The 25350-nt window shown below is 46.0% G+C and overlaps 1 protein-coding gene and 1 long non-coding RNA gene across 2 annotated transcripts in view; both read left to right on the top strand.

Annotated features, from left to right (window-relative positions):
• The first annotated feature begins 15634 nt into the window (after positions 1-15634).
• LOC128350404 (uncharacterized) overlaps positions 15635-25350 on the top strand; it is a 29572-nt gene continuing 19856 nt past the window's right edge. Inside the window, exon 1 of the long non-coding RNA XR_008319312.1 lies at positions 15635-15726. This is a non-coding gene — a long non-coding RNA (uncharacterized LOC128350404). The remainder of the gene's footprint in view (positions 15727-25350) is intronic.
• AMER2 (APC membrane recruitment protein 2) lies at positions 18779-24583 on the top strand. The gene is made up of 2 exons (XM_053308672.1): positions 18779-20102; positions 20277-24583. Exons 1-2 carry the CDS (start codon positions 19202-19204, stop codon positions 21164-21166), a joined length of 1791 nt encoding a protein of 596 aa, XP_053164647.1. The 5' UTR covers positions 18779-19201; the 3' UTR covers positions 21167-24583.

Below are 25350 nucleotides of genomic sequence, written 5' to 3'. Positions count from 1 at the left end.
ATTATTCAAGTTGTGTTGCAATGTGTGGTTGTGCAAGGATATATATTACACCGCCCCATTGTGCAGCAACTTGGGTATGTGTTTTAGACACTTGCCTTCAGAACTATTGGGGTTTGTGATTACTCTCGTTCAGAACTATTGGGGTTTGTGTTTACTTAGCAAAGTGCCAAGGAAGCTACCACTCCAGTTACAGAGTGCAGAGTTTAGTGGTTGCAGCTATTTAAGGAACACACATGGAGATCACTGTAGAGTCTAAACTAAATTGATTTATTGGTGAAGTACATTTGAGAAAGGAAAGACCTAATCCTATCTATCAGCTACATAATGAATAGGGAGAGAGAGAGAGAGAGAGAGAGAGAGAGAGAGAGAGATGTTTCCATCGGTTGGGGGTTGTAATTTTTATCCCCCAGTTAGCAGAGCACTAAAGAAGCTAACCACTCCAGCTACAGAGTAGTTTGCAGAGTTTAGTTGTTGCAGCTATTTAGAGAAGACACATGGAGATTCTTGTAGAACTAAATACTAAGTATTTATCGGTGAAGTACATTTTGGATAGGAATCCTAATCCATAGAACTACATAATGAATAGGTAGGGAGAGAGATATATGTTTCAATCTGCTCTCTAAGAGGAAAAGAAGGGATTCTGACTCAGCACAGGAAATACCTGTAGAGTCATATCAGGGGTCATAGAGTAGAGACAGGTAGAGTAGCTAGGGAGACCCTTACTCACTATCTCTACTCCCAATCCCCCTAGTGGTCATTAGGATAGTTGGTGTAAAAGGTTGATGCACTGGAACTCCAACACCATCTTCTCTTTAGGAGGAAAGGGAGAGGACTGACTCACTACAGGAACTACTTGAGGAGTCAAAGCGAGGGTCATAGAGTAGAGGCAAGCAGGGACAGGTAAGGAGACCCTCACTAGCTACCTCTACTCCCAGTGCCCCTAGTGGTCATTAGGACAGTTGGTGCAAAAGGTCAATGCACTGGAACTCCAAATCCAACAATAGCTGCCCCAGGAGCATGGGCGGGTGGTAAATGAGCTGCAGGTGTGGTTTGTTCCCACTCTCGTCTCCCCACACCAACAGCCTTGCTCTGCCTTGTTTAGCCCACCTCTGCATTAACCTCAGGCACACAGGTTGGTTATTCGCTTGGTTCCCCATCTGGGGGAATAAATAGCCTGCACCACACGTCTAGGGTTAACACAGAGGCAGGAGAAACAAGGCACAGCAAGGCAGCTGGGGAAGGGAGAGGAGAGTGGGAACACACTCCAGCTCGTTTAGTGTTCCCCCTGGCCCACCTGTATGGGCCGCTCATGTTGTGGGGTAATTTGCGGTGGTAAAATGGTAGTCAGGGAAAGAGGTACATCTCCCCTCCATTAAGACTTCTGCACTCAAAATGGCTTCTTCCCAAAGCTGTTCTTCATTTTATAAGAATGGCATCATGGCTCGATTTCAAGCATCAATGTGTAACATGTCCTTGTATGTCATCCATTAATGTGTAATATGTCCATAATGTCCTTGCACATGCCCATTAATTTGTAACTTGTCCCTAAATGTCCTTGTCACCCAAGTTGCCTTCTCCACAGGCCAGTACCACCCATTCTACATGCTTCCACCTTGGCTGCAAACACTAGTAAATGGGAAGTGCAGCACATCTTTCTCTTCTGCCACAGTGTCCTGCACCTGCTTGCCCAAACCCCTTCCCCTCCCACTTCCTGACACCTGAGTTGGGAGAGGCTTGTAGTAGCAACCATTGTAGCCCTGAAGTCATGGCTCAGTAATTTGTGTGGACTGTGGCAGAGCACTGTGGGCCACACGGTGATCCCCAAAAGGCTTGGGTTGAGCCCCTGGGCTTGTGTTTATCTCCCTGATCCAGATTTCTTCTTGCTTTATGGCGACACTAATGGAGATCCATTAACTTCTGCTGTAGTGGGAGTGAGTGAGCCCCTGAAATACTCTGCTATATAAGTAATTACCCCCAACACACACGCTATATAGTTCATAGAAATATCAAGAGGCTAGTAATAAAAGGAGAATTTCTATCGCCCAGGTGAAAGCAGCAACGCCACCTTAAGCCACCATTGCCTAGACACATTGAGGCGGGTCTCACGATCGGTGAGACCCGCCATAACGAGGTTAGCGGGGAGAGTGTGCTCAGCTGCTCTCCCTGCAGACAATCGTTCAGTCTGCCCTGGGTGGCCAGATCGGCCGCCCACACGACTGCTGGCTCTGTTACGGAGCCGGCGGGGGCTTGGGAGTTCAGGGGCCACATGGCCCCCGGAAGTTCCAGCCTGCTCTGTGCAAGTGCGCAGAGCATGCTGGAGAGACCCCTGAGCCGGGACGCTGCTTTTTAGCCTCCTGGTCGGGGGTCTCCTCCTGAGTTGCTGCGGCACAGAGCCACAGTGCAGCAACACAAGGTCCATAAACCCTGGTTAGCGAAGCGCTTGCTCCGCTAACCTGGGCTAAGGGGAGGGCTTCGCAAGCAGGTTACCCGCTTGTAAACCACCGGGCTCACCTGCGAGCCCAGAGGTTTACACGACCAGCAAAAAATCGGGCTAGCTCTCCTAGCCCGATTTTTGCTGGTTGTGAGAATAGCCTCATTGCTGGAACTCCTACATGTTTACAAGAAGAAGATTACATTTTCTTTTCACTAAACTGGGCCCAGCATAGCAGTTCACTACAATGAATTTACTACATATGGAAGCAGTTTCTGTTTAAAAAACTGCATGCTGCAGCATGAATAGATATGAATAAGACGGATGGTTGCTCTTAAACAATCCTTTGGAGTTACTCCAAATTCATCAATGGGTTTGCAAGCTGCTTATTGAAACCATGATACATGCTGGGTGACTCTGGGCCAGTCACTTCTCTCTCAGCCTAACCTACCTCACAGGGTTGTTGTGAGGAGAAACGTAACTATGTACACTGCTCTGGGCTCCTTGGAGGAAGAGCGGTATATAAATGTAAAATAAAATGAAATGAAATAAAAATTAAAAATAAAAAAACAGCAACAAAGGGTCTTGTGGCACCTACCCAGACTCCAGATTTATTGTGGCAATTTCTGCAGTTGTGAACATGCTTATCTTGAGCACATTTGGGCTTGGTACAGAGATGCCATACACTATAACCCTATCCATGTGCTATATTCGACAGACATATGATCTGTGTACAGCATATGCATGTACAGATCTGTACACATGTGCAGTTATTCACAAATCACGTTAAGCACATGTACAGCCACACACTTCCTATCTGTACCCTGCAGCTTAAGGGTGTGTGTGCACCCAGGTTCACTTTTAAAATAAATGCATGGACGAAATCATTCCCACAAAAACATGTTCAGATATAGAAAGATCTGTATGCATGAACAACATAATTGGGCTATTCATATGGGTGCGCGGGTGGGCAGGGGGAAGGCTGAGCCAACTCACCTTCTCCTCAGGTGAGCAACCAAATGTTGCTAGGAGCGTGGACCACACTCCCAGACAATCCATGCTATGTCACACAGCATGGAGCTCCGGAGTCTGGGACCACACATCTCAGCAGTTCTCACATGCAGCCTAACCCAGGCTATGCTTGCCTCAGTGCCTAAGTAGGGTTTGCATCTTCCACATCTCCTGGCCTTTGCTCCTATTGTTTACAATGGGCAATTGTTTACTATTTCTCTTCCTAAAAAGATCTGTTCCAGCTCCAGCTGAAAAACACTTCATGCATTCAATGACAGTAGAGTGCTATTTGTAAAGGAATGGGTTGTCCTCATGTAACTCTCTGGAACCGTACCTATGCATAAAATCAAACAGATTGTCTTGACATGGTTTTGATTTGTTTGTCTTTTCCATCTAGTTTGTAGATGAAAGAAATTAAAATCCCAACACTGGGAATAATCCCTGTGGATATAAATCCGGGATTGGGTATTGCAGGTTCTTAGAGAGCCCAGTAACAATCTATCCAGTGCTATGGCAGGATTAATCAGAGAGGGTTTAGATAAAATGCAGTAGGTCGATGCACTGCCATATTAATTAGAAGTAAATCCCCCCAGTCGGGAATGACATGAACTGTACATCTTTTGAATTTGTGTCTGTTTTCAAGACAATGCGCATCTTATGAGCTGGAAATGCAAAAGAAGAACTTCTTCTCTTAATTTACACAGCAATATTTCAGCTTAAGTCAGGAACCAAGAGTAGATCAGGAACCAGGTCAAGTCAGGAATTTGAAGTTAAATACAGGATAGCTGTACAATAACTGAGTTTATTAAATGCAGTTGTTCAGACAGCATACATGCTTCAGACAGCATACATGGTCCATCTTCTCTCTCAGCCTAAACTACTTCACAGGGTTGTTGTGAAAGACAAACTCAAGTATGTAGTACACCACTCTGGGCTCCTTGGAGGAAGAGCGGGATATAAATGTAAAAATCTTCTTCTTCTTCTTCTTCTTTCTTTCTTTCTTTCTTTCTTTCTTTCTTTCTTTCTTTCTTTCTTTCTTTCTTTCTTTCTAAACAAGCTGCTCGGAACCATGTGTCCTACCACCTGTCTGCTTGATCCTTGCCCAACGTGGTTTATACTATCTGGCAAGGGGGTTGTTGTGGAGAGCCTGGTGGCAATTATAAATACCTCTCTGAGAGAGAGCAGGATGCCTCCTTGTTTAAAGGAGGCAATTATTAGACCTATTCTTAAGAAGCCTGCCTTGGACCCCTCGAAGTTTAGTAGCTACAGGCCTGTCTCCAACCTCCCATGGTTGGGCAAGGTGATTGAGAGGGTGGTGGCCTCCCAGCTCCAGGCAGGCTTGGAGGAAACTGACTATCTAGACCCATTTCAAACTGGTTTTCGGACGGGCTATGGGATGGAGACTGCCTTGGTTGGCCTGATGGATGATCTCCAATTGGGACTTGACAGAGGAAGTGTGACTCTGTTGGTCCTTTTGGATCTCTTGGCGGCTTTCTATACTATTGACCATAGTATCCTTCTGGAACATCTGAGGGAGTTGGGGGTGGGAGGCACTGCTTTGCAGTGGTTCCGTGCCTACCTTTCTGGCAGATCCCAGATGGTGTCGCTTGGAGACTGCTGCTCTTCAAAATCTGAGCTTTTATATGGGGTTCCTCAGGGCTCCATACTGTCTCCAACGCTTTTTAATATCTACATGAAACTGTGGAGAGAGATCATCCAAAGATTTGGTGCTGGGTGTTATCAGTATGCTGATGACACCCAAATCTATTTCTCCATTTCAACATCATCAGGAGAAGGCATATTCTCCCTGAATGCCTGCTTGGAAGCAGTAATGGGCTGGATGAGGGATAACAAACTGAGACTGAATCCAGACAAGATGGAGGTACTTATTGTGCGGAGTCTTCACTTGGGAAGCGATATTGATCTACCTGTTCTAGATGGGGTCACACTTCCTCAAAAGGAACAGGTACGCAGTTTGGGAGTGCTTCTGGATCCACACCTTTCCCTGGTTCCTCAGGTTGAGGCAATGGCCAGAAGTGCTTTCTATCAGCTTCGGTTGATATGTCAGCTGCGTCCGTTTCTTGAGGTTCATGATCTCAAAACAGTAGTACACTTGTTGGTAACCTCCAGACTTGATTACTGCAATGCGCTCTATGTGGAGCTGCCTTTGTACGTAGTCCAAAAACTGCAATTAGTACAAAATGTGGCAGCCAGGTTGGTCTCCAGGTCATCTCGAAGAGACCATATTACTCCTATATTACAGGAGTTGCACTGGCTGCCAATAAGTTTCCGGGCAAAATACAAAGTGCTGGTTATCCTATACCATAAAAGCCTTCGGCGTGCGGCCGTGCTGCCCGTGTCTTTTTGGGCCGATCTGGGCATGTGCGGAGCGCATGCCCAGATCGGCCCAAAAAGACACGGCCGCCCAGACACGGGCGGCCATGTTGGAACAGGGGAAGCGGCGGCCTAGGAGAAGCGGCCACCGCCAACGAGAAAAGAGTGCTGGCGAGGCGGCAGGGGAGCCACGGCCTCGGCCAGAGGTGGCAGTGGCCGCGGCGGGGCGACTGGCCCCGATGGTGGCGGCGGCCGCCAGTGAGAATGCGGGTGAAGCGGCGGTGGCCGTGGCGGGCGACTGGCCCCAATGGCGGCGGCACAAGTGCGGGTGAGGCAGCGGCAGCTGGCCGACTGGCCCCCGATGGCGGCGGCCGCCGCCAAGGGAGTATGGGCGAGGTGGCGGCGGAGCTATAGGTACGGCCGAGGCAGCGGGGGAAGCCAGAAAGGGGAGGCCGAAGGTGGCGGGGCGGACTGGGAAGGACTGGGCCCGCTGGCGGCCGCACTCGGGGGGGCGGGGGTGGTCTACTAGCGCCCGTTTATCTAACGGGCTGAAAATTGCTAGTAACCTATAAAGCCCTAAACAGCTTAGGCCCACGGTACTTAAGAGAGCGTCTTCTTCTGCATGATCACCATCATCCACTGCATACATCAGGGGAGGCTCATCTGTGGCTACCTTCATGTTGTCTGGTGGCCATCCAGGGACGGGCCTTCTCTGTTGTCGCCCCGAGACTTTGGAACGTGCTTCCCGTAGGAATAAGAGTCTCCCCATCTCTAGCAGCTTTTTTAAAGTCTCTAAAGACTTATCTTTTTACCCAGGCCTTTTAGCTTTTTTAACTTTGTAAGTTTTTAAATTTTGGATTATTTATTGATTTGTTTAAAGCTGTTTTTAATATTTAATTGATTTCAATGTTTTTTATTTGTTGTGAACCACCCTGAGACTTTGGGTTAGGGCGGTATAAAAATGCACTAAATAAATAAAAATAAATAAATCTTATGCTTACAACAACCCTGTGAAGTAGATTAAGCTGAGAAATAGTAGGCTCATTCACATGATTATTATTATTCGGGTAGGAGTAGCCTCCTACCTTGATTTGGGAGTTGTGCGCACTCCCTGTTTTCTGATCGTCTGAGTTAAAAACAAGAGAGCGGGCTCCAGCAGTGATCATGTGCTAAGCATCGGCTGGGTTGGAGGGCTCCCTCCTACCCAGTAACCGTACCCAGATCTTTAAAGAGGAAGGCGGGAAATCCCTCTGACTCACTGACCAGTGTCCCTTGGCACACTTGTGTATCATGTCACACCTGTTGTGCAGCACTGTACTAGGTGACGAAGTAGTTCCTTATGTCTGTCCTGACTCTCCTGGAAGCTTTTCACATGAAGCTTTTGAAGCCCTTTAACACCCACGTCCTCCAGAATGAAGGGGATGCTTTCACATATTTGCCAGATTTACCCCAAAGTCCCTGTGAGTTATCGGGGAGCAGTTCACGCACAATTTGGGTTTTTCACTGTGCATTAGAGTGTAACCCTCTCTGAGCCAGTGTGGTGTAGTGGTTAGAGTGCTGGACTAGGAATGGAGAGACCCGGGTTCAAATCCCCATTCAGCCATGATACTTGCTGGGTGACTCTGGGCCATTCACTTCTCTCTCAGCCTAACCTACTTCACAGGGTTGTTGTGAGGAGAAACTTAACTATGTACACTGCTCTGGGCTCCTTGGAGGAAGAGCGGAATATAAAATGTAAAATAATAATAATAAAATAATAACCCGATTTCTATCCGGGGTAAAAAAATGCACTATTTGCAGTGGTTTTTGGGGACAACTTTGAGTTCTCAGTAAAGCCTCCCTGTAAATCCTGCTGTGTGTAAAAGCCCCTGCTGATCGGTTTTATTGGATGGCCCAGGCTCTGTTCATCCTATTTCACCTAGAGAGGCTAAAAGATGACACCCAAGGATACACGTTGAACTAATGGCAGAAGTGGGATGGATCCAAATCTGCCAGTTCTCTATATCATCTGAGCCATTCTACATAGCACAATTCCCTCCTTGTTTTCTTTCTTTCCAGCCAACCCAAGGGTAGTCCAATTGCATCTTGTGAGCTGTCTGTAATAGACAATTCAACCAAGGAGATCAAAAATCATGAAGAAGCCCTTTGTGTGGATGTATATTAAATGTGCTATGAATACTTGTCCCTTCTCCCTTTTCTTCCTCCATCATAGTACAGGTGAAACTCGGAAAATTAGAATATCATGCAAAAGTCCATTAATTTCAGTAATGCAAATTAAAAGGTGAAACTGATATATGAGACAGACGCATTACATGCAAAGCGAGATAAGTCAAGCCTTAATTTGTTATAATTGTGATGATCATGGCGTACAGCTCATGAAAACCCCAAATCCACAATCTCAGAAAATTAGAATATTACATGGAACCAAGAAGACAAGGATTGTAGAATAGAACAATATCGGACCTCTGAAAAGTATACAGTGTACTGTGCTTGATTGGCCAGCAAACTCGCCTGACCTGGCCCCATAGAGAATCTATGGGGCATTGCCAAGAGAAGGATGAGAGACATGAGACCAAACAATGCAGAATTGCTGAAGGCCGCTAATGAAGCATCCTGGTCTTCCATAATACCTCATCAGTGCCACAGGCTGATAGCATCCATGCCACGCCGCATTGAGGCAGCAATTGCTGCAAAAGGGGCCCAAACCAAGTACTGAATACATATGCATGCTTATACTTTTCAGAGGTCCGATATTGTTCTATTCTTCAATCCTTGTCTTCTTGGTTCCATGTAATATTCTAATTTTCTGAGATTGTGGATTTGGGGTTTTCATGAGCTGTACGCCATGATCATCACAATTATAACAAATTAAGGCTTGACTTATCTCGCTTTGCATGTAATGCGTCTGTCTCATATATCAGTTTCACCTTTTAATTTGCATTACTGAAATTAATGGACTTTTGCACAATATTCTAATTTTCCGAGTTTCACCTGTAAATGTTCATGCAGACAGCAATAATGTATCACCAACCAATGGGCAGTGGTTATCAACCACAACCAACTTCACACTCAATCTCCCCATATTACATGTGAACATATGGAGCTGTACACATAGGAACCTAGGGAGCTGCCTTATATCTAGTCAGTCCATTGGTTCAGCTGGCTCAGGACTACACTGACTGGCAGCAGCTCTCCAAGGCTGCAAGCTGGGGTCTTCCCCAGTCTTACCTGGAAATGCCAGGGATTGAACCTGGAAACTTCTGCCTGCAAGCAGATGCTCTACCTCTGAACTACAGTCCCATCCCTTAAGGGGACTATCTTACAGCAGACAGTGCTCACATGTAGACGCCCATCCAAAAGCAAACCAAGGTGAAGCTTGCTTTGCAAAGGGGACAATTCATGTTTGCTACTGGAAGTGGCGGTGGGGAAATGCTTGACTAACAAGCAGAAGGTTGCCGGTTTGAATCCCCGCTGGTACACCTATATCGGGCAGCAGTGATATAGGAAGATGCTGAAAGGCATCATCTCATACTGCACGTGAGAAGGCAATGGTAAACCTCTCCTATATTCTACCAAAAGAAAACCACAGGGCTCTGTGGGCACCAGGAGTCAAAATCAACTTGACGGCACACTTTACTTTACTGCAAGCCTGGCTCTTCACCCCACAGACCATTGGTCCATCTGGTTCCGTATTATTGGCACTCACTCCAAGGTTTCAGACACAATTTCCTACCTGGAGATGCCAGGAATTGAACCTGGGACTTTCTACCTGCATGTGCTCTTCCACTGAGCTGCAGCTCCTCCTTCTCGTTGCAGGCATGAACCTTCTTTGGTTGACTGCTGCATGCCTCTTGCTACCCATTCCTGATAGCACAACACAGCTATGTCTGTGTGCGCACAAACTCATGCATACAACCACAAGGGGAAGATTCTGTCTTGGTACAATTTTGAGGAGTTTAATACGGCTGTGTACTGTCAGAAGGAGTTGCAGAGAAAATGCTGCACGATAAGAATTTGGCATTTCTAAAATTTTACTTATATTCTGCAGTTGCTTTCAGTGAGTATTGTGGGCCTTTTTTGTTCACTTTCCCAACATGGCCTTCTGTTTACTTGGGCTTTGAAAGAATGGTTGTGTGTGAATATCGGCATTATGTAATGTGGCAGCTGTGGGTGGGTTGTTGGCAATGAGGACTGAACACTAGACCTCTGGACCTAACATCAGAAGCCTTTATTGCCTGAGAGGAAAAACAAGCCCACAGCAAATGCACAAAGCGCACTCTTACTCTGACCCAGATTGCAGAGATACATAGCGTTGATAATATGAAGCAGCATTTCTGCTCTGTAGGTACTCTGGGTGAATGCAAGAACACAGAGAGCAATCTGCATTAATGGATCTTGTGATGACCCATTCCATCTATTTTATTGTGTACGTTTAGGGCAGATATCTTAGATATCTTCATAGCTTCAATATTTTCACAAATAGCGGTGATCACACTAGAGAGCATTGACACTTTGGCTTCATTGATAAATGGAACCCCATTTATTTCTGTTGAACTGCTTACAAGAATATATAGGACTGTTCTCACGACCATTAACAGGGTAAGACAAGTATCCTACCCAGCTTTGGGAGCTGTATGTGCTCCTGGTTTTCGGTCATGTGTGAGTTAAAAGCAAGGCTGGAGGAGGAGGGGGAAGTGATTGTGTGGGAGGCAGGTGCAGGTGCCAACAGTGTTGTCTTAAGCAGCATATTAACAAGGTAGGAGGAAAGGCCTCGGAGTCTGTGTTGGCCTCCCACACTATCACTTTCCTCTCCTCCATCCCAGCTTTTAACTCACACACAACTGAATATCCAGGAGCACACACAGCTGCTGAAGCTAGGTAGGATGCTTGTCCCACCCAGTTAAAAGTCATGAGAACTGCCCTTATTAGTGGCCCAGCTTCTGCTCTGTCCACAGTGGCCCTGTTGGGGTTTGTGATTATTTAGCAAAGCACCAAGGAAGTTACCACTCCAGGTACAGAGTGCAGAGTTTAGTTGTTGCAGCTATATAAGGAGCACGCATGGAGATCACTGTAGGGTCTAAACTAAATTGATTTACTGGTGAAGTACATTTGAGATAAGGAAAGACCTAATCTATCTATCAGCTACATAATGGAGAGAGAAAGAGAGAGAGAGAGGTTTCCATCTTCTCTCTAGGTGGAAAGGAAGAGGGCTGACTCACTACAGGAAGTAGCTGAGGAGTCAAAGCAGGGGTCATAGAGTAGAGGCAAGCAGGGACAGGTAAGGAGACCCACTTACTACCTCTACTCCCATTGCCCGTAGTGGTCATTAGGATAGTTGGTGCAAAAGGTTGGTGCACTGGAACTCCATCTCCAGCAGGCCCTGCCGTGTACGTGCTGCATACGCTAGTGATGCCCCTTGCGCGTGATGCACACATGGGCATGGCCTGATCACTGGAGGGTCCTCTCCGCAGAAGCCCTGTGGAGTGTATTCCCAGTCGTTTGCTAGCTGGGTGCATTTATTTCCCTTCCTCTCTCTCCAGCGAGTAATAGAAAGGGAAATAAATGCACCCAGCCAGCAAACACTGGCTTGGAATGCACTCCGGAGGGCTCACATAGCCCTTCTGTGGCTCGAGGCTGGGTTCTTTGAACCTGGTCGCTCAATGCTGGCTCCGCCTCTAGCCCTTATATATTCAGAATCACAAGGTTGCTCCCTCCACCCTCATCTTCATCCTCATTTGTATGTTCATACTTTCTAACAGTTGTTCTTACTCTCTAACAGTTGCCCAGAGACTGCAGTAGTAAGAGGAAGGGCATTCTGGCTTCTGTCACTGCCCAGAGGACTAAGGACCACTGACAGTGAGACTAAGCGCCACTGGGAGAGAGGGGATGACCACTGCACCCCCTCTCTCCCAGGAAGAACACCTGGCAAAGGGAGGACCAGCCAGCCCAGGATCCAGGATTGGCCTGGAGTCTCCAAGTGACAATTGCAAGCACTTCTGGAGATTTGAATGCCTTGATATTATGACAAATATTAGATGGAGGGCGGGGAAGGAATCCAGGAATAGCTTTAGTCAGAGTTGGCAATCTTACCTGACTTCAGCCATCAGCTACAGAAGGACTAACTGCAGGGAGTTTGCTTCTCCTCAACCTGCCACAAAGAACTGAGAGCCAACTGCCAGCTGCTCCGAGAATGCAGAAATGGGAAGGACACTCTGGCCTCTACCACCAGTCAAAGCACTAAGGGCCACTGGAAAGATGCAACAGTTCCCTACTAGCAAGAACACCAGGCTGCTTTCCAGATTACCTGCTAGAACTGTGGTAAAATGCGTTGACTTGGTAGGATTGAATTGAAAACAATCCCCAGAATGTACAATGGAAAATACAGCTACTTTTTTTGCAACGGACATACAATCTTATAGCACTAAATCGCAGCGATAAAATCTGAAATAAGGCATCCAAAATATGAACAGCACCCTGCTGACAGCATAAGGACTGCAGTTTCACAACACAGGAAGTACAGAAGCACACTTAGCAGATATGTTGTAGGGGTTAATCTGGAAAGCGCCCCGCAAGGGAAGATCAGACCGGCCACAGCTAAATATAAATGCCTGTTTACAGCTTACCATTTCATTTTACTATGGACAAACTGATTTCCCTCCTCTACCTTTTCCTTCAACAACCCTTCCCTTGTGTCTTTTTAGTGGTGTAAGCCTGGGGGCAGGCCATTTCTTTAAAAAAAATATTATTGATGTGAGCCACTTCGGAAGACTATATTTTAGTTAAGAGCAAGATTAAAATGTAACATAACACATAGATAACTGTTATTAAAAATAATTGGCTTCTGGTGTCTGATAAAGCCACTACATGATCAAAAGGAACTGTTGCTTATTAGTTCATATCATTATTATGCATTTCTGAGTGTGACCAAAGATAGATTCAGACAACCAGGTTTTTCTTTCCACATGGTGACTAACTGGATGTAGAAAATACTGCATGGTCGTCACAACATACACAGCATGAGCAAAGATGCATATGGTGTAGTAGGGAAGAGCAGGGAACCTAGGCATGTGCAGCTGAATGTTTGCATAGAGTCTACGTGTGTACAACTACCGTATTTACCCGAACAGAAGTCGACTCTGAGTTTAAGATGACCTCCCATATTTACTCAAAAGGAATAGGACCCTGAATTTAAGACAAACCCCTCCCACCCCAATTTCTAAGAACTTGGGGAAAACCTAATCTTGGATTGAGGTGAATATGATACTTACATAGGGCTGTCCTTCTGCAACTGGGAATCTTGATTTCCAAGATTCCTGACTGTGCAGAGAAAATTCTACACATGTAGAGAATCCATACAGCCATTCAACTGAACATACATAGATCGGGGTGGGGCCTACTGCTATGATCCTGTCCCCCTCTTTACAGGCATTCACTTACCCGGGATATGTCATGAGGACAGTGTTGGAAGTGAAGGACTGCGCTGGCTCATGCCTCAGTGACAGAGGGGGACAGACTAGTGAGTGAGAAGGCTAGAGGGGTCAGGACATTGGTCATCCCTTCTCTACTGCTCTGACACTATCCCTTTGATATGTAGATTGCTACTCTCAGGGACTTCCTGCCTACTGGCCTCTCACTCCCAACCGCTTACATGGTGTTAGTGGCAGCAGCGGCAGCCACTCTCTCTATATATCCTGTGAAGATGAGGAGAGCATTCACTGCTGCCCCTCAGAGGGCAGCATGGAACACAGTGGCAGAAGCAAGTGTGAGTCCACACTTGCCACTTCCTCTTATTTATTTATTTGATTTAATTTGTATACCGCCCTTCCAAAATGGCTCTTCCCTTTCTTTCTTCTCCCTTGCAACACACACACTCCTCTCTCCCTGCACCATGTGTGCAGAGATGCAGAAACCATCCCTCTGCATCCTGCTAGCTAGCTAGATTAGAGATCCTATCTCTCCACTTTCCTATCTAGACTGGAGTTCACCAATAAAGCCTCCTTATATTGATTTGAAACTATGAACTGGCTCCAAGTTTCTTTTACTCTCAGCATACATGCATGCCTAGGCAGACTCTGCTGTGTTTTGCCTCTGTGCACTCTGTAATAGAAGGGTGTCTCTTACCAGAGAGAATTCCCAACAAACAGTACTCAAGCTTTGTTAATATTGATTCACTAGAACTTCTGCTGGACTTTTCCATGGGAACCAAGAAGGATTTATTTGTTTGTTTGTTTGTTATTTTTACATTCATATCCCACTCTTCCTCCAGGGAGCCCAGAGCGGTGTGCTACATACTTGAGTTTCTCTTTCACAACAACCCTGTGAAGTAGGTCAGGCTGAGAGAGAAGTGACTGGCCCAGAGTCACCCAGCTAGTTTCATGGCTGAATGGGGATTTGAACTCGGGTCTCCCCGGTCCTAGTCCAGCACTCTAACCATTACACCACGCTGGCTCTCCAAACTACCATGGGGTAGTTAAGCTCCAAACTACCAGGGGGGACACATAAACACTCCAATGCTACAATACCACTACAAGCCTATGGGTTTTAGAAGCACATGACTATTTTTGCTGCTAGTAACTTCTCAGTTTACAGCACAATGTGAGATGGAACTGGGCCATAGGGAGTACATAAAATGTTTCAGGACTATGAGCTGATAAGAGGCAAGTGAATGTAGTCACCTGACTCCAAATGAAGACTTACAACCTTGTGCATAGATTTCCCCCCTCATAGCATTTTTTAAATTGCCTTGCTAACACAATACACTATGGGCCATATGTTGTGCACTTGCCTTGCACAAAGATTGCTTCACAAAACTAACATGACACCTATTATATTAGTTCAAACCTTTCAAGGCCTCAGTGATTTGACCAGGGAAGGCCTATTACAAGTGCCTTCAAGGTGCTGCAGGAAGCAACCAGTCAGGCAAAGTGCCAGGCCTGGCCCAAGAACCACCAAACTTGAAGTGGTGTGGTGAGTTGCTCCCCACCGCATGCATGTGGGGCAAGGGCTTAGGGACCATAGAGCAAAGGGCGAGATGTCTGTCCCCCAGTCACCAGGGTGTGTGTTGGCGGGGGGGGGGGGGGCAAGGCACTTCCTCATCCTTGGCCAGGGCACCCCCTTGCCCCCTCCTGCACTCAGCCAGCCAACAAAGCGATCAATGGCTGGGAGCACAAGACGCACCCCTCTTCTCCCCAACCGGTGTTTCAATGAAATGCTGACTGCAGAGGATGGGAGAGTGTCCAAATGGACCCTCTCCTGGGCAGTGGCCACTGCCACTACGTCTGACATCAGGCGCAGGGGGCGTGGCCAATACCCGGGATGAGGCCAGTCAGCCCCTGTGGAACTTCCTGTCAGCAGTTCATGGAATCGCTGGCTAGGAGTTCCTTTTCCTGCCTCCTCAAGAAGGCAGAGAAAGAAGTTCCCATCCAGTGATTCCACAAACTGCTGACTGGGGAAGCTCTGCAGAGGGTAATGTTCCCCATCCCTGGTATTGGCCGCACCCCTGCATCTGATGTCAGATGTAGGGGGTGTGGCTTGGGGCGCACATATGATTGAAAATCCTTGGGGGTGGGGGAGCTGCCGGAGGACTTTGGCCATGGTGTGAGGCACACTGAGCGCTCGGCAGAGACTCCTGTCTCCCCCACAGTCACAGTATCTCTCTCTTCCCATCACCCACCCCTTTCCCAAACTGCTTGGTGTGCACAACAGTGCTGAGCACAAGTTCTGCTCCCCGATGACCTCAGACTCTCTTCTCACTCCCAACCGCTTACATGGTGTTAGTGGCAGCAGCGGCAGCCACTCTCTCTATATATCCTGTGAAGATGAGGAGAGCATTCACTGCTGCCCCTCAGAGGGCAGCATGGAACACAGTGGCAGAAGGAAGTGTGAGTCCACACTTCCTGTTGCTCCATTCCCCAGCCCTTGCAGAAAGAGCAAGGAACAGCAGGGGCAAGGTGAGGAGGAGGAGGAGGAGGGGGGGGGGGGGGCTCCTGTGTGGCTGTGATGTTTTGCCACAGTCACAGCAGCAGTGATGCCCAGGAAGTGGCAGGGGTGGGAGAAGCAGAGGCAGGGCTTCTGCCAAGCCACTGCAGGAGGCAACCATTTCACCAACTGACCTTGCAAAGGGATTTTTCCATGCAACGCTCACTGCATAGAGAAGGCTGTGTGGCTTCCTCCCTCCCAGTGTTCAGAGTATCAGCCAAAACCTTATTTTTAGGAGAGGTTAGGGGTTTATTGCCTAATTGTTGCTGTGGTGCTGATTGCATTTTTATAATCCGGGTTGTCGTTTTATTCTGTTTTGTGTCTCTATTATATTTTATAGCTGTTTTTATCTTGTTATTGGGAGTCATAATTGGCTGAGGAGTAAAAAATGAAGATTATTATTATATGCTTCTTTTCATCCTGTTGTGCAGTATATGTGTGTCATATGACTGCCAAGCACCACCATTCAACTTCTGATGTTTATATTATTTTCTCCATGCATTTTGCATTTGATCTGTTTATGTAACATCTTTGCTCTGAATCATGGAGTAGGGGAGGGGGAGAGGATGTGCAGACAAACACACTAAAAATAATGAAGTCATTATTTGATGAGTTTGCCTTTTATCTGTCTATCTCTTATTAATGCTTCTGTTACCCTTTGTATCCCCCTGGCAAGTAAGCTCCCCCTCCCCTGATAGCTGAATAGCTGCAAGACTAAATTTATTGTTACTAGTTTGTTGGAAACATATAGACGAGATGACCAGCAGGCAAAATCACTACTTTGCATTCTTGCTATACCAGATTAATTAACTCAAATGCACTTTGTCTTCATAGTGAACAGTCTAAGCAACATCCACAGATTTTGTCATCTATGTGAAATGATTACCAGCTTTTGTATAGTACACACTAGATACTAATTATGGTTTTCTATCAGGGTATTTTATTGCTTTATTGTTTGGGGGGGCACATTTTGTTGTTAACCAGCTCCTGCCAACTGTGCAAAGAGGCACCTTTTACTGTGGTGATTCTCTTTATTTAGCAGGGGGAGAGTAACTGGCCCTATCCACCCACAGCACAGTATTTCCAGTGACTGTTGCTGGTGTCTATCCTATGTTTCATTTTAGAATGTGAGCCCTTTGGGGACAGGGAGCCATCTTATTTATTTGTTATTTCTCTGTGTAAACCGCCCTGAGCCATTTTTGTAAGGGCGGTATAGAAATTGAAATAATAATCATAATAATAACCACTTCAACCTATGCAGCAAGGAAGCAAGGTGTTTGGGTATGTAAAATAACTACACAATTATCCACAGTAAGTATAGTAGGCACAAGTTAAATTCAAACTATTAAAAACCAAAGATAAATTGTTTTGTAATAGTGCATAGAGATTATTAACAGTTTAGAGACTACATAGATTAGTATGTGGTAAATGAAAGGAATCTGAGGTTGTATTTTGAATACAGTGTGAGCAGGACTTTGGACTGAGATACTGTAGCTGATAATTGATTATGATGAAAGATCAGATATGGCCAGTCTCCTTCAGTGATGGAGATCTATCCCAGAGTCTGTGAGGAGGTGAGGAAACAAGGATTTCAGGGCCTAGCTTCTTTTAACAAGATCTATTCCACCACTTTATGCAGCAGGGACAGGGACCCAATGTAACATTGGCATTCACTTGATGGCTTTTTGAATGAATGCAACACCCATGAATGCATACATGGAAATATTTTCATCTGAATATATTATCCCCATAATTTGCCTGAAGACAAATCCATGTGTTGGATCTATTTAGAAATCTAGCCTCAGATCTCAGTATAAACTTTGAACATGGATAAAAGATGTGGATGAAGCATTTTCACAAGTATGAATTTGTGAGAGCAGTCCTGCAAAATGGTCTGGATTGAAGAACCAGTTCTTAAGAAAACTGTTATGATGAGGAAAGAATGAAAAGACTTATCAGCAAGCGGGCCAAACTACACATTGGGTGGGTTAAGATGTTGCACAGAACATCTGTTAACGTCGAGCTCCACACAACATTCCTCAGCTTCAGGAGCGCACTCCCTGCCCATCCATGTGCAAGTGTGTACTGCCTTTCTAGGTTAGGAAAAGCTAGAATTAGTCGCAATGTCCAAAGCCGCCAGTCTTGGCTTCTTCTGCCACACTTTCCTCAGAGAACCTGAGAGCTGAACCCAAGGGTTGATATAAGTTTCAGAGTTCAGGTTTTCTGAAGCAAGTAGGTTAAAATAAGCCGAGATTGGTGGGTTCAGACATTGCAACCAGTCTTGGTTTTTCCTACCTGGAAAGGAAGTAGACATTCATGTGGAGATGGGAGGAGAGACTGTGCACTACTGAGGTGGAGGGATGTCTCATGGAGACAATTGTTCCATGGGATGTCTTGATGGATTGATTCATCAAGTGCCGTCAAGTCGGTGCCAACTCTTAGCGACCACATAGATAGATTCTCTCCAGGATATATTTATTCCCAGAAACATATATTTCAGGACAAACTTTGGCAGAGAATGCCATCAAATTCTATGGCAGTTGACTAGCTCATTTTGATTGCAATGTACACTAATTTTTTAAAGTCCTTTGTACACCTATTCTTCTGGCAACATGAGATACATGCCCTCTCCAACATGCATGTTTTAAAGCGTTTTTCACAATGAGAATGGAATGTGATCATGGGCTCAGCTCTGAAGTTTCTCTCCATTCTCAAGCCTCCACTTGGAGCAAGTGCCTCTGAACATGTACAGTGTGCCCTTCCCAAACACCTGGAACTGGGACACAAGCGTTTCTGCAGCATTAGAGGGTGGTGATGTTGTCTAAGAAAGGCCTCAACCTCAGCAACTCTCTCTTTTAGAAATTAACCTCTGAAATGTAGGCGTCTGAAAAAAAATGAGGTGGGAAGCTGATGGTGTTTTTACTGGCTTCTTCCGAATACTCCGCTCGAACGTGTCAGCAGCAGCCTCATGCGCCCCAAATAAACCACCCCCTCCCTTCGTGCACAAAATATATGCTAAGTGAGCGAGCAGCCGCAGTAACAGCAGCAGCCCCAAATGGATTAAGTTATATAAGCCCCCCCTTCCCCCGCCCCGGCTTTTAGAAAGGAGCGGAGGTGGAGTAGGGTGGTCCTCCTCTCGCTGCCTCCCTCTTCCCTTCCCTCCCTCCCGCGCTCTGGCTTTGATTGTGCCTGTTGTAGCTCAGGTTGATTGGGAGTGGACGACAGGGGCCTGGCGCAGGCCCAGGCCCAGGGCTGAGGAAAGCTGCTTAGCCCTGCCTGGGTTGCCATGGAGACGAGCAGGAGGCAGCCGCGGCGGCCTCAGCAGCAGCAGCAGCCGCGGCGGCGAGGCTGTCAGTGAGCGAGCGAGGCAGCGAGCGAGGGGAATCAGGCGCAGGCATCCGTGGGGGGCTGCAGGAGGGGAAGGCAGCCGGCGCTGCCGCCGCCGCCATGGACGTGCACTGCGATTGTGCCGAGCCCCCCACCACCGCGGTCGGCGAGCAGCCGACGCCATCGGGCAAGCTCAACAAAACCGCCTTCAAGTTGTTTAAGCGGAGGAAATCCGGGGGCGCCATGCCAAGCATCTTCGGCGTGCGGGGCGGCAAAGGCAAGAGCGGCGAGGGGGGCGGCGGCGGGCAGGCGGGCATGGTGCGGAGCAAGACCCACGACGGGCTGGCTGAGGCGGTGCTGGAGAGCGGCAAGAAGGAGGAGGAACCCGGCAGCGGCGACGGCGGGGGCGCGGACGACCACTTCGTGGTTGGCGGCGACGGCGGGGCCAAGGAGCCTTCCTCCTCCGCCGCCGCCGCGTCCTCCTGCTCCTCGGCGGCGGTGGGCAAGTCGCACAGCTTCTTCTCGCTTTTGCGGAAAAACGGCCGCTCCGGCGAAGGGGGCAAAGGCGAGAGGCAGAAAGGGCGCGGGGGGCTCAAGGGGCTCTTCAGCAGCATGCGGTGGCACCGGAGGGACAAACCTGGCGGCAGTGCCAAGGAGGACGAGGCGGGCGAGAGCCCCGAGAGCCAGCCCAGCCTCCTCATGCCCGGCTCCCTCACCGCCAGCCTGGAGTGCATCAAAGAGGAGGCGCCGCCACGACCCCCGGCCCCAGCCGTCCTCCCGAGCCCGGCAGGCTCCGTCAGCGGGGACCACCTGCTGGCCCCCCAGGCCGCCACGGAGGCCGCAGTGCCCACCCAAGAGAAGCAGGAGGTGGACGCCCGGCGGGAGCCGCCACAACAGCTCGCTCCACGCAGCCCCCAGGTAGAGGAGCCCCCCAGGATCCAGTCCCAGGCGAAGGAGAGCCTGCCTGAGCCACCGGTTGGCGGCGATGGCCAAGCGACCCCGGAGGACTCAGCCATAACAGGTGACATCCCCATCGAGCCTTCCCCCCCTGTTGAACCCAAGTGTGACCGCGGCCAAGAGACGGCAGCAGCCCCTGACCCTTCCTCTCTTGATCCACCCTCTGAGCCATCCATTGACCGTATTTGTTTGATGTTTGCTGACGTGACTTCACTGAAAAGCTTTGACTCTCTTACAGGCTGTGGGGACATTATTGCCGACCAGGAGGATGACGTTGGCAGCGGCGGTGGCAGTGGTGGAGGAGGTGGAAGTGACAAGAACGCCTCCGGGGCTGCCAAACCGGGGGCCCCCAAAAAGCCTCCCAGCGTGGTGACTTACCAAGGAGGAGGAGAGGAGATGGCTAGCCCTGAGCAAGTGGGGGACACTTGCACCCCAGAGTTCTGGGATATGCTGTCACAAACGGAGGAAAAGTCACAGGGGACTACAGGAGCCAGAACAGAATCCCTGGAGGCCTCCAAAGATGGCAGCTGTGCCAAAAGAATTCAGGATGTGCCAACAACTGAGAAGCACATTGGTTTCAACCAGATTCCAGCTCACCATAGCCACAAAGAAGAGCAGAAAAGCAGGGAAAAGGAACAACAAGAGGCTATCCCCAGCAGTGACGAGGGCTATTGGGATTCTACCACGCCTGGACCTGAGGAGGACAATACCAACAGTATCCAGAAAGAGGTGATCCCCAGGGACAGCTACAGTGGAGATGCTCTCTATGATCTATATGCTGATCCAGATGAAAGCACAGCAGCAGTGACTTCTGCAGAAGACATTGCCTCTGTGACTTGCTGCAAGCCACTGTCTCCAGTAACTACCACATGCCCAGTTAAAACCCATACAACTTCACTCAAGGACTCCAAGATACCTATCAGTATCAAGCATTTTACATCTCCACATGGCAGCCATGGCCCAGATGCCAGTAATAGCCATCACATTGCACACCACCAGCCCACCAAAAGTGAGATCCCTAGAACAAAAATCCCGGTATCTAAAGTGCTTGTACACCGGGCCAGTTACCGGAGCTTAGCAGGGACAACAGGTAAAGCAGCCACATACCATGAAAGTGCCAAAAAATAGGAAACAAAGATGGTCATGCCAGTCTTCACAGGAACCCATTAATAAGCAGTTTGGCATCATCTGAAGGAAGACACCTACTAGTGCCCGTTCAAGGGACATATGCTTCTGAATTCCATTATATATACACACATGATTCTTTTGGAGCACTTTTTTAACATTTGTATCTGTTTTTCTGAAGCACTAAACAACCACTCGGGAGGCCACTTTTCCATGCCTTTGGTGGAAACAGGACTTTGATTAGGAATATAATTAATAATGCAAACTTGTGTCATGAATTCTTTGAAGAGGACAAAGCTATGGGAGAGAGAGGACACAGATGAGTTTTTCAGTATATATAACTTCTGCTTTAAAAAAATGTTATGTTTTTGGCCTATACTAAGAAATGATGCTTGTTCTAATAGTGTGGGAAAATGTCAAGCAAAATAATAATAATAATAATAATTACAGCAACAACAATGAAACTTCAGGTATGTAACCTGAGGTATAAAGAGCACCACCAACAGGGAGGAGATTCAATTCACGTGTGAAACGTAGCTGATTATCAATGTGGATTTCTACTATAAGAAATATTTTTGTTTGTCTGTCTGTTTGCTTTGGATCCGTCCTAATGTGTGTGGGTAATGAACACATCTATTGAACTCTCAGATGTTTGCACCAATATTTTTCGAATGCATAAAATAATGAGGTTCAGGGAATCATTTTCCTAAATGTCAGTATAGAGACAAATACAACATTTATACAATAAATTGTTCTTCATGTATAGATAGATGCATATGTTACTCTTAGTGCTACAGTTTTTTAAATTAAAAAGTCTTTCTGTATTTACTAGAGTTGAAGCAAAATTAGTTTTTATAGCTTGATAATTTTACAATTTTAGATGTATGGATCTTCTTAAAAGTACCGTGAAGCAGAGCAAAATGTTATGTGGGCTCTAACACCCCACAGGATAAACAAATGTGTTGTGTTGATCTTACATGCATACTATAGGAGCCAAGGTTTTAACGATACTTTCATTGAAAACCTTCGATTTTCAGGAGTTTCTGAAAAGAGAGCCTTGCTTCAGCCCCAGGCTGTAAAGACATTTAAAAAAATATTTTCAAAATATATAAATTTAGTTTTGGCTATTTTGGGGGGAAAGTTTAGATTTTTTCTAAGTTTTAGGCTTAAAGATTATTTTACTTTAATAAAGAAAGGAAAATTGGCAAACTATTAGTCTATTAAATTGTTTAATCACCATGGACATAACATACACGTTAATGGCCAATGAAAATGGGCAGTGGTGCTGAAAAGTAGTTACTGTATTGACTTCTTTCCAAGGAAGCAGCATCACATGATGTGCCTAAAGACCTATTTTCAAGAGAGATTGAAGGAGCCCCATTGAGGCCTAATGGGACAACAGTGCTTTTACAAAATAAAATAATAGTAGGAAACCTAAAAAAGAAAAACACCAGGCAAAGCTGCTATTTCAGTGCATCTGGAAAATCATGCAGATTTTTAAAATATGCTTTAAAAACAATATATATGATACGACATAGAAAATTTTAAATTACAGTAAATAAATGTAAGTATACAGAATGCAAATAAGAGCATTAAAGCTGTATGTTAATGAGGAAAAGCTAGAAAATACAAAGGCAGTAATCTTGTCTACAGCTAGGTTGCTTAAATTCCATTGATTTAAATTGTATGTAAGCAGGCTGTGTGCAGAACTACAGCAAAAAATCAAGAACCAAGATGTCTGTTTACAAGGGCGCAGTTCCAAACAGCTGCTTTAGATGCACCCAAGAATGGGATTTTTTCATCTTTTATTGCTGAGCCACTTATTACCAGCCCTCAGCAGCATATCACAAACTACTTTTGAAAGTCCCTTCCGTTTCAAGAGTGGTTTGTCATGGAATGGTGGGAGGGCTGTTGGTTCAAGAAACACAACCTTCAAATTCCCTTGGACATGTATCACTAGGTAAGGGGTTCTGAAGATCCCTGCCAAGGTTATTGCTCAGAATGCTCAGGTTGTAAAGAACTGTGAAACTAGTTCTGTAGTCCTAACAGGGCTTCTACTTATTTTCTTAAACAGCAGCCCTCAAGCTTTTGAAAAACAGAAGTGGGTTTCAAAAGCAGTTTGAAATATTGCATGTGTGTGCGGGGTAAGTCATCTGTACACATAAAAAAGTTCACTGAGCTGATGCAAGCCCGTTCAAAAGAACTGAAGCACTCTTGGGATCCAAGTCAGTGATTTCTTTGGCCTGCAACCATGAAGCTATAATACTCATACCACTTGATCCTGGAATTTAACATTCAGAATGCTGTTTTTACGTCGTTTGTAGATTACACGCAGCTAGGTTGAAGTTGGTCATGTCTTCCATTATCCCAGAGGAGGGAGGCAAAGGTAAAATCTTAGTCTTTCACTCCATGTGCTGATTTTATTTTGTGTTAGAGCTTGGTAACTGAATTCTAAGCATACTTAATTGGCAATAAGTTCTGTAGAAATCGATGGGTCTCCCATGTAAAATACATGTTTAGAATCAGAGTGCTTATGCACTTTATTTTGTATACTGTACTTTCTCAGAGTGTATTTGCAGGTGCACCCATTCACACATACATACTGTACATATGCATGTATATTCCTGTGGACACACATACTGTACATGCACACACTTCTGAAATATGCTAAAGGGCACATATGCTTCCATTCACAGACTAACAGACCAAGGGTATATGTACAGCAGATCTTGTAAAATCAGTTTGACAGTTATTTATCTTTGTCTGAGAAAGTGATTCACAATTGACCTGATTCTGATTCAGTGTGTGTGTATGTATGTATATGTATGTATATATGTGTGTGTGTGTGTGTCTATATATATATATATATATATATATATATATATATATATATATTTGACATAGAAATGGAAAAAGTGATTTGCCTCCCTCTGTTGTAGTCCCTCCCACTGATGATTCTGAGACTACACCAGATTAAATGGTTTTTCCTTTGTAGCTGTATTATTTGGAAAGGAAGGAATGTAGAGGGCTCAGAATTTTAATCTTAGCCCTGCAACAAAACAGTTATGCTCTGTATTACACCAGTGAAGTTTATGCTCTCCTTTTGCATGCTATTTATGCAAAACTATAAAAATATTGCTTGTTTTCAAGGAGCCATTGTGTAAAAAAGTGCTGCAGGGAACTGAAAGTTGAGCTGGAAAGAGGATGTGATATGCAGGAATTGTTGATTGCAGGTCAAAACAGCCGTGCATCATCCAAGTGTTACCATGTTTGCAGTCTTTGTTTTTCTTACATATTTTCATCATATGCATTTTGTTTGCCTGTAGCCTGTATGTATTAAGGAACAGTAGAGTTAATCATAGATAAGTTCCCGCTTCCATTTATGACTAAGATGCACCATTAAAAAATATTTTGTCTTTCTTTCATTTTCTCGCTTTTTCATTTTTCACTGACTTTCTGCTCTTCTTCCAAATGCAGATGTACCATAAGAAGTCATATTCACAACCATTTCCCCACAGTAATAGAAGCAGCAGCATTAATGTCTGTCAATAACTTCAGTGGTTCTTAGCAACATGTATAACTACTGTGGTGCATGTGGTAGTGTTTCTATGATCAGAAGGGCTCATATGACTTTTGCTGGTAAGGGAGTAGCACCATGTACACCATTAACTAGCAATAATACTACCTCTTGTTAAGGAAACTCATTGTCTTTTGCCTCTGAGTAACACACCCTGATAGTATATCTTTGACTGTTACAGTAGACTTTAAACTTCCTTGACTTGCTCCACTGGAAGTGCATTCATAACAAGAGAGAAAAAGAACACCACAGGGTGCTATTCTCTTAACACATATGTTTGTGTAGGTGAAATGGCTGGCATCTGGCAAGTAGTTCTGAAGCTGAAGAAGAGTTAAGGAAGGAGGAAGAAATAATTGCTTCTCCTGTTTGTAGCTGCCAAGTGATACAACCCAACTCAGTAGCAGTTCATTTGTCTGCTGGTGGTGTTTATAAGTTGATGACAATCATATTTTGAAGAAGAGACGATAACTTAAAGTGGAATGTTTGTGCTTTATACCCAATAACGGGATTGGCTTATTTGTGAGTCAGGAAAGTGGTGGTGTAGACTGGGGGATGATTACATTTTTTGAAATCATAGAACAGTGAGAAGGATGTTTATGTGAATGAGGAC

This window comes from Hemicordylus capensis, chromosome 3 (assembly GCF_027244095.1).
Source record: "Hemicordylus capensis ecotype Gifberg chromosome 3, rHemCap1.1.pri, whole genome shotgun sequence".
Taxonomy (NCBI): Eukaryota; Metazoa; Chordata; class Lepidosauria; order Squamata; family Cordylidae; genus Hemicordylus; species Hemicordylus capensis.
The sequence above is the reverse complement of the archived record's forward strand: the minus strand, read 5'-3'. Positions and strand labels throughout refer to the sequence as shown.